Below are 15,633 nucleotides of genomic sequence, written 5' to 3' on the forward strand. Positions count from 1 at the left end.
CAGCAAAGAGTACATCATGATGTCAGAAACAGGGATTTCCTTTGGAATGTTTTTCACAGGCTAACAATAAGCTAGAAGTCTGCAAGCAATTCAGAAATGCATCCCTGAGCTACAACTCCGTGTATGGAAGCTCATCAGCAGGGTAGACAGGCAAAGCAGAAACGTTTTAATTATACCATACTTTGTAGAGATTGGGGGAGAAGTGGGCAAATGCGTGCTAAGGAAAAACAAAACCTATGCTTAAGTGGGGAGATTTCTAGATGGTTCTAACAGGCAGGAAGACCAACAAGAGGAAACTTCCAGGAAAACCACCAAGGCCAGGCATTCAGGGTTTTTGTTATGGAAGAAATCACTGTGGGAATTCAGGAAACACACCTCTTGTCTTTGGAAAGGGCACAAGACTTTCTGTGATTGCAAGTAAGTGTTTCTAGCCATCCTTGATTTTGATCAGCAATGGCTTCTTCCCTTGAATTATTTTTCAGTGTACCTAGAATGCTTTTGCCCCCAAGAAAGGTTTGGAAGGAGCTGGGTCATTAGCATTGCGCAGGAAAATTACAGGTTATTCTAATTCGAAAGCCAACTGGACAGTCATGAATGCACACAGAACTGGGCCCTGCATTGCACCCTGGCCTAGTTGCCTCCAGCTTGTTCTGACTGTAATCCTGGCCCAGTTTCCTCCTCTGATCCCAGGAGACAAAAGCCCTGGGCAGAGAACCAGACTACTTAGCCTGGGGGAAGCACAAAAAGGCTTCTCTGAGATCCATAAGCCTTTTTTTTTTTTCTTTTTCTTTTTTTTTTTTTTTTGAGACAGAGTCTCGCTCTGTCGCCCAGGCTGGAGTGCAGTGGTGCGATCTCGGCTCACTGCAAGCTCTGCCTCCGGGGTTCACGCCATTCTCCTGCCTCAGCCTCCCTAGTAGCTGGGACTACAGGTGCTCACCACCACGTCCGGCTAATTTTTTGTATTTTTTTTAAGCAGAGACAGGGTTTCACCGTGTTGGCCAGGATGGTCTCGATCTCCCGACCTCGTGATCCACCCGCCTCAGCCTCCCAAAGTGCTGGGATTACAGGCGTGAGCCACCGTGCCCAGCCCCAAAAGCCATTTTTAAATACATTGCAGGTTTCTATTTAATGTTGTTATTCATTTTGATTTGCCCAAGTAACACATTAAAATTTCTCATTGTAAACCATTCAAATTACAGATAAAGTCCAGGCGCGATGGCTCACACCTGTAATCCCAGCACTTTAGAAGGCTGAGGTGGGCAAATCACCTGAGGTCAGGAGTTTGAGACCAGCCTGGCCAACATGATGAAATCCCATCTCTACTAAAAATACGAAAAGTAGTCAGTCGTGGTGGCAGGCACCTATAATCCCAGCTACTCAGGAGGCTGAGGCAGGAGAATCACTTGAACCCGGGAGGTTGAGGTTGCCATGAGCCGAGATCGTGCCACTGCACTCCAGCCTGGGCGACAGAGTGAGACTCCATCTCAAAAAAAAAAAAAAATTTACAGATAAAGCCAGCATTCACCTTGGCCACTTCCTTCAGTATCAGTTTCCTCCTCCCCAAAAGTGACCACTGAGACCAGCTTGGTGTGTTGTGATGAGTTTCTCTGTGGAATACATTTATGTGAAATCCCATCTTCAACCAGGGAAGCTTGAGAGGGAAAGGGCTCAGACTGCAGTTTGCAGGATTTCAATTAGATATAAGGAACAGTTGATTAGATGTAAGGGCTGTTAGCAAAGGAAAGCCTTATAAAAACTAGGAGCTCTTAATAACTAGACAGGTCTTTGGTCAGACAACACACTGACTGAGGACAGGAGGATGGATTCGATGACCTCTGAAAGTCCAGCCAGGACTCTGGAGGACTCTGAGGAATGGTCTGTTCCATAGCCCGCCTCTGTAATGCCCTTCTTTCTTGCCTATTGTCTGGTTGTTGTTACAGTCTGAGCTTTTGTCAGAGCTGCTCTTATGCTGTGAGTGGTCTGATTTTCTCAGCATCTCTGGGGTTTTTGCAAAGAAAGGAAACTCTGTGCATACTCTGGGGCTGGGAGTTACCAACTCACTTTCGGGAAGGGGACCAAACTCTCGGTCATACCAAGTAAGTTCTTCTTTCTGGCTAATTATTCTTCCCAAGAAGCCTGTCTTCCATCATGCAGAAGCTGTCAAAACACAGGTGGTGTTTTCTTTGCTTGGTTTGTGTTGGGTGGTTAGTAATATCAGTTGGAAAACAAGGTTATTAATGCACATATTCCCTGGGGCATTGTATTTGGACATTTAATATCCATGTAGTCTCTCCCTGTGAAAATATGTGAACCTCCACGAAAAGAAAGGTCCAAGGAAAGTAGCAGGGAAAAGGCAGGAATTGGATGAAAATAGCCAAAGAGCCTGCAGGAATAGAAACAAGGCAGGATCCCAGGAGACAGAGCAGTAGCCACTTTGAGTGAATTTCCCAGGAGGTGCTCCTGCCAAGGCCCATACCTTCAAGGAAAATTAAGGCAAATAGAATTGGGCTGGGGAGTTGCTACTTATTAGTATTCCTCCCACGTTCTAACCTAATTATAAGGAGGTTGTTTTGGCCATGGGCAGTCATCTCAGGTTTTGTTTTCCTGCTTTCCTCCCCAACCTCCACCTGTCTTCCTAGAGGCCTGAGTCAGGGTTATTGCAATAGCACTAAAGACTGTGTAACACCAATGCAGGCAAATCAACCTTTGGGGATGGGACTACGCTCATGGTGAAGCCAAGTAAGTTGTGTTCTTCTTTGCCTAGGCCTTCAGGGGCAATCAATCAAATCATTAGTTTGAAAAGACTTTAATCCTATGCATCTGGTTGGGCTCTTTATTAATGTTCTTTCCCCAGGCCAAAGAGAGTTGGTTCTCTTCCCTGCTTTAAAATGAGATATGAGTGCATGTATGCACACACGCATGCCCACATGCAGACTCTTGCTCTAGCTCATGGTAAGGGCTTCTCAGGAGCATATACAACATTTTGAAAGAAATAGAGAAACAAACAATAATGAGCCAATGGAGCTGTCAGGAAGGTTCTCCACCACCCCTGACCAGGCTTCCCAGCAGGATCTCTGGCCATATAGGATGTGCTTGCACTATATCGGATGGTCTAGGATGGGAAATATCTCTCTGTAATTAATTCCAAAATTTGGCAACCCTTATTGCCAGAAAGTACTTCTCATATCTAAGTTTGATCTCCCTGCTGCGATTCAAATATCTACTTGAAAAGAACCACTAGAACTCTGTACATCTGGATTGAGAATCAAGTAACTGCCATAGAATATGAGGCTCAGCACTAAGCCCACCTCTGCAGCACCTCTGACGTGTCGTGGGTCCCCTCTGGACATTTTGAGCTCAAGTAATAATGGATTAAGCAGGATAGCACGAGCTTTGGAAACAGAAAAACCTGAATTCAAGTCCTTGCTCCACTACTTACCTACCTGTGTGACCTTGAACAAGTTACTTAATCTCTCTGAGCCTCAGTTTCCCCATCCACAAAATGAAGATAAAAATATTCCTACCTCGTTGAGTCATCGTAAAGATGAAATAATACAGCTAAAGTAGTTAGCATAGTGCTCAGAACATAGAAAAAGCTCATTAAACCCTCGCTATTAATAATAATGATAAACATCATCTCTAACCCACTGCAGAGCCTTTGTTTGGCCCCTGGGGCTCTTCTGTCAAGGTTCTGTTGTGCATCGGCAGCATAGCTGGAATTGGGGGGAGGGTGGAGAATGTCAGTCTGTTCTATGAAATTCTTCACCTGGGATTTGAAAGTGGAAATAGAAAGAATCCTGACTAATTTAAATACAAAATCATCCAAGTGTCAGAGGCAGGGGAGAGGTTTCTGCAGAGAGCTGCATAGCTGGGATCCTCAAGGCTACACACACACGCTTGGAGCAGGGATGCGGTTCACAGGATGGCAGGGCAAGGGTTGCAGAACTGAAACCTTGTACTTCCCCATCACCAAAATGACCCCAGCATGATTTCCTTTAAGGTGTCCCGAGCCCCTTCCCAAAAGACAGGCTCCCCATGTGGAGGGGCAATGACAGAGGGAAGATGGAAACTTTATGGGAACGGCGATCTATCCCAAGGTTGTCCTTCTCCTCTTCAGGGTAGTGAAGCTCATGAGAAATATGGCTCCTGAAAATAGCCACTAAATGAAACTCTCCAACCTGGAGGTAGAGGATCAGTAAAGTCTGCAGAGGCAAAATGAGGCAGTTTATTTCAAAGAAAAGAGGTTGAGGGCAAGGTGGGAGTTAAGTCACACATCTAAATCTGGGAAAGGAAGCATTAAACAGAAGACGGAGGGGCTCGGCTCTCCACCTCCACCAGGATTCAGACCACAGGACATGGCTAATACTGCAAGAAGGGAGTTAGGTTAGTGGTAAAACCTTTCTAATAGGTTTTTGAACAGTGAAAATGAGCTGTCAGGAGTAGTTGCCAGGGCACTTTCTCTAGAGGGTTTTTGAAAGGAGGTAGACACCCTGCTATCAGAGGTGATTGGAGTGCAGCCCTGCCTCGAGGCAGGAGGAGAAATGAGAGAACCTCTTTAAGACTCTTTCCAGCCCCCAGAGCCTGTCTCCATGAAAAAGACTCAGGCTCATTAATGCAGAGCTGCATCCTCCAGGACACAGGGGGTTGCTGGGTTGTTAAGTTTGGAACCTTTGCCGGCTTAGTGGTTACCAAACTCCTTTTGTTCTCAAGACTTGACTTGACAAGTGGGCTGGCTTTATCACTTTAAAGCCAAAAACACAGGTTCTGAGTGCTGTGTTGTTTGTGGTGTTGAGATGCCCAGGCTGGAGGGAGGAAGCTCTAGGGGGTTTTTGCTGAGCCCAGAAACACTGTGGGGATAACTATGGTCAGAATTTTGTCTTTGGTCCCGGAACCAGATTGTCCGTGCTGCCCTGTAAGTACAGTTAAGTCGAGATAGAAAATGAGTCCGGTGCTTGATGTGGGGAGAAGCTGCAGGGGCTTGAGGCCAGGAGTCCACTGTGACCTCAGGAGTGGTGATGGAGAAGAAGGTTAAAAAAGGAGTGAGAAACAGAACCATAAGGACAATACAGAGGAAGCGTTCATTTTCGGGAAGGAAAATCACAAGGCCGTGTGATTAACGCTGGAGGAAATGCACTCCTTTGGAGGGTCCCTTCTCAGGAGGGCTTTGTGTCGGGGAAAGCTGAGCTGTTAGGTTTTTGATGCTGAGATAATCACTGTGCAGAAGGACAAGGCTTCTCCTTTATCTTTGGGAAGGGGACAAGGCTGCTTGTCAAGCCAAGTAAGTGACATATAATTTATATGTGCTGAATATGATTATCTCCAAGAGGAAAACTTGCCCTGTTTTCCACGGGTGCCTCCTTGGGTCAGAAGGACATTAAAGGTGTTGAGCAGACCAAGGCCCAGTACCTCGTCACCTTCTTCATCCTTGAAGGAGCTTTCAGAGGTGTGGAGGGGAAGAAGCCCACCAGGACCCCACCAATAAGCCCAGCCTTGAGACCCCTCTACTCTGTCAGCCTTGAATAAGAACCATCTGATAACAAGGTCTTCCTCAGAAGGGGACTCCAGCATAGTCATCCCCATTTGATAGATTTTGAAACTCAGGGCCGGGCAGAGTGGCTCATGCCTGTAATCCCAGCACTTTGGGAGGCTGAGGCAGGTGGATCACCTGAAGGTCAGGAGTTTGAGACCTGCCTGGCCAACATGGTGAAAGCCCGTCTCTACTAAAAATAAAAAAAATTAGCTGGGTGTGGTGGCAAGCACCTGTAATCCCAGCTACTCAGAAGGCTGAGGCAGGAGAATCGCTTGAACCCGGGAGGCGGAGGTTGCAGTGAGCCAAGATCATGCCATTGCACTCCAGCCTGGGCAACAAAAGCGAAACTTCATCTCAAACAAACAAACAAGCTCAGGCAAGTAGAGGCCAGTGAATAACACTCTTCCAATAGGAACAGATCCCAAGCAACCTGAAGTAGTTTTTCCAGTAGGCTCGTGAACTCAAAACATCAAGTTATTTAAATGACAGGGCAACCGTTGTGATCAGCTGTCATTTGAGTAGTGCTGAGGACTGGGTCTGACCTTGGGTAAACTCCTAGGCTGGTGGGTTTCTATCCCTGCAGCATCTAAAGCGGACGCCCAGGCTTCACTGACCCCAGCAGTCTGGCTTTGTGCCCTTGCCGCCCAGGAGGTGCAGCTCTTGGCACACACCATCCTTAGTGTCTTGAAAGAAGAGAAATTAAAAGAGAAAGGGGGAAAAGCTTATATCTCATATCATGCAGTTGCCTCATTTTGTAGCAAGATTGTTTCCCCATGAGCAGTTTGTCTTCATTTAGCAGCTGTCTTCTCTGGGGAAGCCATTTTGTAGAGGTGTTTGTCACAGTGTGACAACTGACGGCTGGGGGAAATTGCAGTTTGGAGCAGGGACCCAGGTTGTGGTCACCCCAGGTAAGCCCCATTCCCTGGAGCCTCACCTGCCCTTAGTATTTGGCATGCCCTGCATGCCAAATATTTCTAGCCGAGACTATGAGGAACACGTCTGAAAGGAAGCCATTTCCCTGAACAGCAGTACCCAAAGCCATTAAGCAAAAATGAGAGATCAGACTGGTGTTAAATAGAAACGTTTTTGGATAAATAGTAATTCTCATTATTCTCTATCAGTCTCCTGTGTGAATACCCTTATTTCCCTTATAAGGAAAAAAGTTACAATAAGCAGGATAGCCATGATTCATGCTGTGGTGTGGGAGCAATCTGCTGTGGATTTGGGGGTGGAGGATTAGAAATGTGTTCAGGCAGATTGGATGTGTTTTTGACAGGATATGTAACACAGTGTGAATTATAACCAGGGAGGAAAGCTTATCTTCGGACAGGGAACCGAGTTATCTGTGAAACCCAGTAAGTATAAAATTGTATCCCTGGATTAAGCAATGTCTGTGGATTAAGGGCTGATTTAGACCCAATTATACACTATATGAAGAATGTTTAGAGAGGGGGATGAGCATCAGATAGGAAGCCAATCGTCGTCCTGGCTGGGATCTAGCATCTCAGTGCAAAATGGGCTATGTAAGTGTGCCTCTGGGAATTGCTCCTGAATACATGGGTTGGGACTAAATGTATGACTGGCTACTTGGTGTATTGGCTGGGATCATATCCCTGGATTTGTGCAGTAATTGGTGACAAGATTTCTAATTCCTTAACAAACCTTCTAAGGCACTATTCTATTTGGCTAAGATTATGTCAATTTATAGAAGGAAAGAACCTTGTAAATAATGATCATTAACCAAAAGTAATGTGATTAGTCTCTCTCAAAGTCTGAAAAACCACTTTTTTTAAAAAAGTTTACTCATGACTACTGAGGGACACTTCCTGTTTCTGAGACTTTCAGCCTAAAATTCATACAGCGTAGCCTCACGGAGCAGAGAGAACCTTGACAACATTCCTTTTTGACTTTCTCCATGGATGAGAAAACTGAGGCTCAGGGAAGAGACAGATCCCGGCCCCACAGCCAGTCTATGGCTGAGCTAGAACTAGATTTTAGGTCTCTAATTTGCCAAACCTGTCAGTTGGCTCAAACTTGAAGTTTGAGGAGTCCGCAAGATTCATCTGACAAATATTTTCGTTTACTTGCCCTCTGCCAGGCTTGTTGCTGAAACCAGGGATCCAACAGGAAGCAAACTCAGTGTGATATTGCCCTCATGCAACTTACATTCTGGAGGTGGATTCCATGTTTCTTCCCAGATATGACAATGCTTACCCTGATTTCTCTTGGGCATGACTCTCTTATACTATCATCACTTCCTTAGGAAATACTAAAACTAATTTTTGCTGCAGTTTAAAGTCCTTGAGCAGATAACTAGCACACATACCACTTTAGTCAGGAGAAGGGAAATGCCCAAAAGTGAAGTAGAAAACTAGGAATTTGTCTGATAATTGATTATTATAAAGTTATTTTATCGATGTGAAATGAGTGGCCAAATTAACTGGACAATGCCAGCTCTGTACCTACCTCACTTTGATTCTATAGACTCAGTCTCAGGAGGATTCAAGAATTCAGACAGTTCTCTGATGACATAATCCAGTGATGCCCACAACAGAGGAGGCGTATTCTCTATTCTGGACTTTGTGAGTCTCCTTGGATGAAAAGATTCAAGTGCTGTTTTGACACCTAAAATCAGAGAGTATTTGCTCTATACATATATCAAAAATACACAGTTGATGTTTAGAACTTTGTAGTGGAAAGTGGAAAGCAAAGGTCCCCTAAAAGAAAATGGGATTGTAAAGACAAAGGAGGGTTAGTTTAGGATTTGTAGACAGTCAGTTTGGCTACTCCAGACCAAACCTAGATTAACAGTGATGCAGGGCTAATTCATAAAGGAACCACTGCCAGCTCTTTATTCAGTGCTTTGCCAACCTGGCCTGTTTGATCTGGTTTTTGTTGTTGAGCAAATCATAGTGTTTCTTCTGGTTCTGCAAGGCAACTGACCTTTGGATCTGGGACACAATTGACTGTTTTACCTGGTAGGCTGCCTCAATTAAATACTATTTGCACTGATTTACTAATCTACAGATGTATTCTGTACATGTAACTTAATGGGCCTGAGGTTGAAGATGGGGAGAGACAGCAACAATGCATACTAGAAAGGGTAATGCGAGCAGAGAATTATTTATCAGAGACCAAGAAGAGAAAGAGAAGCCTTTTTGCTAAGGCTTTTAGTAATAGGAGTTGAAGAAAATGAATAGAAAAAAAATTCATTTTAACTTAGAAGAATTGCTGAATAATGGGAACAGATTCCATAAGGGGAACCTCTGTTTCTGAAAATATTTGCACTAGGAGCAGCCTACGTGCTACAAAAACTGTCTCACACCGAGTCTAGTTGGTCACTTACATTTTTAGCCTATTCTAGTAGCTATTTCTAAATAAGTCTTTAGACATAGAGGTGCCTATATTTAAGATATTTAAATGAGGCTCTATTTCTATAGCTCTCTGGTGCCCTTCCAGCAAAGCATTGCTGTAACACATTGCTTATCATTTCTACAAGTGAGAACAAGTAAGCCCCTTGCCCTCCAAAACTGCATGAGTATTATAATTACTTGGCTTAGATTGAAGTCACTTCTGTGTTACTTCTCATAACTGTGTTCATTTGTTGAGATCCGTTTAACTCCAAACTGTGTGGGCGTCTAACTGTTGGCACTAAGGTTTCTTTTCTCTTGAAATTGCCAGCAAAATATTTTACCCATAAATAATGTTTCATCTAGACTTGCAAATGACAACCAACACTGCAGCCTCTTTTTTTTCTCTTGCTTTGTTTCTTTTTTTCTGAAGGGAATATGCAAGCAGGAAGCAAAAAAAAAAAAAAAAAAAAAAAGCCAAAATGTACAGTTTGACTGTGGGGTCTGGGAGGAGAGTGTCAATGTGGATGCTAAAATATACATGGTTGTATAATGTAGGTACTGTGACAGAGAGGCTATAGTGATCTTATCAGGTCATACATACAGAGCACCACTGGTCAGCTGGCGTTGCTCAGGGTGTCCTTAAGAAAAGCTCAGGTCTAGTTGTCAAGTGCAACCCAGATTCAGATACAGAGTCTCAGAGAGAAGCTTCCAGATCACCCTGGAGCTAAATGCAGAATATGAATTTTCCCCTTAGTTAAGTCTACCTGAGGGGAATTTTCATTTATAATTAGGAAAAGAGAAAGGTAAAGAACATTTACTTGCAGTGTCGTGTTTCAAATATTGTGTGCATTGAGCACAGAGGACACAAGAATGAACCCAAGCAGAAAACTAAAGAAAAGAAAGCCAGTTACCCTTATCTTGCCTGTCTCTGATAATGAATGTGCCTTCCCTGCTCATTCCTCACTTTGGTTCTCAAATTTTCCAGGGAATTAGCAAATAACTGGTAGGGTTGGGTTAGTCTTGGTCTAATTTGGTTAGTCATCTCTGGATAACAAGTCTCCCTTTTAGGAAGTGCCAGGGGATTTTTTGTAATGCCAATAAACATGGTGTACAACTTCAACAAATTTTACTTTGGATCTGGGACCAAACTCAATGTAAAACCAAGTAAGTTATAGTTGCCTAGAAGAAAAAGTTACCAACACATTATGCTAAATTCTTCTTTTCAGTCTGTATTTCAGTTCTTTTATTTTGCATTTTGGGTCCCCACCCATGATATTTTATTAGTCCTTATTCATATGTCACTTGAACAGATATGTAGTAAACAAATCTCATGATCGAGTAGACATGCTGAAACTGCCAATGTTCTCAAGGTGCTATTCTTTATAAGGAAAATGCCCAAATTTTAACTGTTGCTACTGAACAAAACAGCATTTGGATATAATTTAAAGCACCCCTGAATGTCCAGGATTTCAGAGAGGAGACATGACAAATTAAAATCATATGTATTATTTAAAGATGAAAAGAATTAGATCCTCTTGAAAATACTCTAATAACTAACATTTCTTCAACATTCGCAATATGCAAAGCACCTTTCCTACCTTGACTCATCTGACCCTCCTAACAACCCTCTGGGATAGATATTACCTATCTCCGCTTCCACAGATGAGGAAACAGTGTGAAAGTTAAAACTAAAGCAAAGAGGTTGAAATAGTTACCCAAGGGCTCACCGCAGATGAGGGGCAGAGCTAGATTAAGAGCCAGGCCTGCCTGTCCCCTAGCCCACTCTCTTAACCATGGTCTTGGTGAGGTTTGTGTAGGGCGACCTCGCACTGTGGTTCTAATGACTACAAGCTCAGCTTTGGAGCCGGAACCACAGTAACTGTAAGAGCAAGTAAGTAAGAAAGAAAAGTCCAGAATAATTTTAAGCAAAATGGTGGGTAGGTTTTTCAGCAATTTCACCTAGGAAGTTCAATGTCAAGAACTAAATTCTAAGAGCTTTCCCAGTTTGTGTTAGAACCATAATTTTTCTGCCTCACACGTCTCCCTCGCCTTCTCTGTCACCTCAGAACAGCTCCTCCTAAGGCATGCCTTCACAATGGTACATTTGTTGGTGGCGCAGTCTTTGTGGTCAGATAAAAACTGAGCTAATTATCTGAAATTATCTCAGGTCTCTAAGTGAGAGAGTTAACTCCTTTCAAATATTTGAAGAACTACGATGTAGACCAGGTAAGGGGTGAGTGTGGAGGCCAAATCAAAACGAGCACGTGCAAGATGTGCCCCAACCTCCTCTCAAACATTGTTGAACAAGTGGAACTGCCCTGCAGTGGAAAGGCTGCTTTGTGAAGTATGGAACTTTTCTTCCTTAGATATCTTCATGCCAGACCCCTAAGGTTAACCATGAGATGTTGCAGAAGGCACTTCTATGCCATTTTAGCTATTAGACTGAATCACCTCTGGGCTCCCTTTCAACTCTAAATGCTAAGATCCCATGACTCAAGCCTGGAGGATTAATAGGTGAGCTCAGACTTGTTTCTTCTATTTTTACTATTTTGATAGCCAAAGAAATAATTCATCAAATTATTCATAAGCTAAAGCCTACTTGGGATTTTTACACCTAGAAGATGGTGGGGTATGATTTCCCAGTGCAGTAAATGAGAAAACAATAGGAGATATCAAGGAGGAAAAAAAGAAGGAAGAGATAAAGGGAATGTCTTAAGGGAGGCTCCGAGGTTGAATGAAGGAAATGAGGTGATTTTGCAGAGGACAGATGTGGCTATCAAAGATTTTACAATTTCACCTTTGGAAAGGGATCCAAACATAATGTCACTCCAAGTAAGTGAGCAGCCTTTTGTACTCAAAAATAGGGCCAGGGGAGCAAAGTTTCTTCCCATTTAAACACACTCAAAAGGATGTGTAATTGCTTTCTGATGGGAGGGAACTCTGAAGGTAGAAAGACTATTGTTAACCACAGATCACTTGTCCCTGGAGATATAGCATCTGAGGACTGACTGTCTAGCTTAGACTGCTGTCTGCACAAGAAGAAGACTTACAGATGCTTAAGGAGGATGGAGGCAAATTTTCAACGCTGTACTCCAAAGCTGAGGGGAGAGGGGATGGGAAACATTAGGGCTGGGTTCATGTAAAGGGGACCAGCATTGTGCCGACAGAGGCTCAACCCTGGGGAGGCTATACTTTGGAAGAGGAACTCAGTTGACTGTCTGGCCTGGTGAGTGAGTCGCTTTCTATTCCAGGAAAATATTACTGTGGAGAAATTAAAAGGGGAGATGAATTAACTCCTTTAGTCTTGAAACTAAAGAGATATGTGTACTTCCCCTCCTGGAGGACCCCAGTCCCTAGGTAGATTAGGACGAGGAAGCAGAGGGAGGCGAAGGCGATGGAAAGTCCCTTTTAGGAACCCAGGAATCGGAGACAACTTGATGGTCCCCACCAAAGGCAAAGAAGGGAGGTCCCACTAAAACATGTGAGCATCCCAAAACACCTGCTGTGGTCCACCCACAATATTTGGCGAAGGACATGGCCCTCCACCCAGAATGGGCAAGCAAACTAGACCAGCTTTCTAAGGTGTGTTTTTCTTGGGTCCTGTGACTCTTGGCCGTCTCCCTGTCAGAGGATCCATCTGTCGCTGCACTCTTTCTTATTGAGAATGGCCTCTCCGTGGTTCTCTGTAAACTTTCCCCCAAGAAGCCTGTTTCCCTGCTTCCTCAGCACTTAGCCTCACCGATGGATGGGCTCTAGAGTAGCTGGAGGGAGTCTGGGTCTGAAACTTTCACTGAGAAAGTAAAGTTGGTCTGCAGTATCCAGTGGATATGGCAGCTGGGAGGACCTAGGACTGAAGTACTCGTCCTCTCTTTGGGGCCTTTCCTGGGCACTCGATTGAATACAGAAACCCTGTTAGCAAGTGCATGCATGTATATGAGTGTGTTCATTCAGCATTTCCATTCTGAATGTATGAATAGCCTTACCCTGAAGACTCCCTGGAGCTTACAGGGCTTTCTGTTTTCAGAGAAAATTGCCTTTGTGAGACAAAAATGGCCAAGTGGGCCCCTGAATGAGGTTATGGTTGAGAGCTATTAATATTATCCTTATTCACAGAGCAAGATCCGAATTCCCAAAGCAGAGTAGACAATAACTATGTGAAGGGCTTAGACCCAAATATGTGCCCACTTGCAAGCATTCCAGCTCTATGAAGAGGATACAGTGCTAGGAGATAGGATTACCCCGCACATTGCAAACCCTCCACTTTTCCAAGACCATAGAAAATGTCCTTTGTTGAGCACCAACTGAGTGTTATTTTCTTGGTCCCTGTGGTTTTTGCTGGGCCTCGAATCATTGTGTGATCAATGCTGCAGGCAACAAGCTAACTTTTGGAGGAGGAACCAGGGTGCTAGTTAAACCAAGTGAGTACTGGGGCTTGACCCATAATTGAGCCTTGTCATCAATTTGCAATTCAATGTGCCGTATTGGCCCAAATTAATGTCTCAAACTTGTCTTTAAAATGTTTCATGTTGCTCTTATGCATAAACATGCACTTATGTACAAATTCAGCATGGATAAAGGATATTGTCATCTTGACATTTTCTAGAATCTATTTTCTTAAGAGAAGGCACATAGTAAAAGGTACTTTTCTTATTTCTTCACATTTCTTAACTGATTTTCCCAAGAGGCAGAGGAAGTTGGACGTGGCGTTTCTGTCTATTCAGAGTAGTTGATTTGAATATGGTCACAATAGCAGAGCAAGGACTTACAATTTCTAAGGTTCAAAATATTGCTGTCTGTACCAGCCTGCAGCCTCTATAACCATTATTCTGATTTATTTCCTCTGGCCCTCATTTTTCCCAATTAATGTAACTGAAATATTGGTAACCATTATCTTCTGGTTCGCAGAAAGTGTGTGAGGATTAAAAAGTCGCTGCTCTGAAAAGGAATTGAGCTGGAGGGTTTTCTTTTGGGGGGGGGTATTGTTTTGTTGATGGTATTGTATCTTTCACTGAGGGAGAGAATAAGAAAGGAGGCATAGTTGAAAGGCAAGGTAATATGATCAATACATGAACGTGTGCAAAATAAATCATTAAGGCATTCAACTAGAAGCCAAAAAACAGTATGGACCCCGGCTCAGCCACTCACTCGCTAGGCAGCCATGAGAAGATCACCAAGCTCTCCCAGCCTCAGTTAATCTAAAATGTGGAGATTATTATTCCAGCCTTGACTACTTCAAAGGATTCCATGAAATTCAGATGAGATAATATATGTGAAATCTCTTTGAAAAGGATGGGTGGTCAAATGATTCATGATTTTTAATAGTTAGATTTTATGCAAAATTTCATTTGAGGGTAAACTTAAAGGTGAACAAGTTTAATGGACTTTGGCCATGGCAGAGAAATGGTTAGGTTTGGATATAAGGTGGATCTCTCTAATTATAAGAAAAAAAGGAACATGAGAATTGGTGAACAAGACCTTCCCTGGAGATCTTCAGAAACCTGAGGTCACTCAGGAGAGAAATGTGTGAGGTTGAGAGCTTACAGTAAATGGTGTCTGAAGTTTCCCACCATTCCAAAGAATGCGTGAGCTTAAAATTTTTCGTGAGTTTAGCTAAATATGTGCTTAGTGTGAGATTAGGTTTCAACCAAGCAAAAGAACCCTGGGAGAAGTACTGTGCTTGGAAATGAAGCATCCTTTGGTTTTTGTGGTACAATAGATCACTGTGGGTTTTCAGATGGCCAGAAGCTGCTATTTGCAAGGGGGACCATGTTAAAGGTGGATCTTAGTAAGTATTATTACTAATGAATTCTTAATTGATTAGTTATTGAGACAATAATAAGCTTTTTTGGAAATCTAAGTAGACTGCCAAATGTTCTCGATTTATCCATATTTCGTGAGGAGCAGAGCATTCTTCATGCCTTCTCCATCCTCACTTCTGCCAGGTAGCAGTTTGCATTGTTAACAGGGAAGCAGAATGGAAGCTTAACAGATAAGCAGTATGGAAGACGTCTCCTTAGCCCAGTGGTCAGTTGCATCAGAGAAGTCTGCTCTGAAATGCAAACACTTTCTCTTGCAGCTGGCAGCCCCTTGCAACCTTAGCGCCCTCCATGGCCAGGGCCAAAGCTTCCAGGTGCCCGGATAACATCCCAAAGTCACTCTGAGAGAAAATCGGTCTTACTTTACCTTTTCTAACCAGGAATTTACATGGTTAGATTTACATCTAACACTTCAGCAGGGAGAAGACATGATCTAAGTGTCCATGTGGACACTCTGTGTGACTTGGATCCAGGATCTGCTGTTTCAGCCCCTCCATTTATCGCAAAAGGGATGATGATTAACTCCTCCATGCCTAGACTTCACTTTAGACATCACCTCAGAGAGGCCTTTCTTACCCAGCCAATCTAACAAGCCATCAAACACAGCCACTGCCTGGCTGCTCTCTACCCTCTTATTTAGCCTGATTTTAATTCACATACTTTCATCACTTAACATTATACTATCTGTGTATTTATTGTTTGCCTTCTTCTAGACCGTAGACACCATGAGGACAGGGACAGTGTCTAAGTGGCTCTCACTGTATCCCTAGTGCCGGCACAATGTCTTTACACATCGGAGGTGTTCAGTGAACAGTTACTGAGTGAATAAAGGACTTAGCACCAACTGCCCCTCTTTTTCATGAAATTACAGAGCTTTGCTATTTCATACTCAAATACTAAAACCCACTGAGATTTTTGCAAATTTCCATCATTT

At 43.4% G+C, this 15,633-nt stretch overlaps 1 gene segment (V, D, J or C); it reads left to right on the forward strand.

The window, feature by feature from the left end:
- The first annotated feature begins 2,115 nt into the window (after positions 1-2,115).
- Positions 2,116-15,633, forward strand: part of LOC452781 (T cell receptor alpha chain constant-like) — a 36,093-nt gene continuing 22,575 nt past the window's right edge. The window contains 1 exon segment of the C gene segment in view: positions 2,116-2,739. Within this exon segment, the coding sequence occupies positions 2,727-2,739 (13 nt within the window).

Source organism: Pan troglodytes, chromosome 15, assembly GCF_028858775.2.
Source record: "Pan troglodytes isolate AG18354 chromosome 15, NHGRI_mPanTro3-v2.0_pri, whole genome shotgun sequence".
In the NCBI taxonomy this organism is placed as follows: Eukaryota; Metazoa; Chordata; class Mammalia; order Primates; family Hominidae; genus Pan; species Pan troglodytes.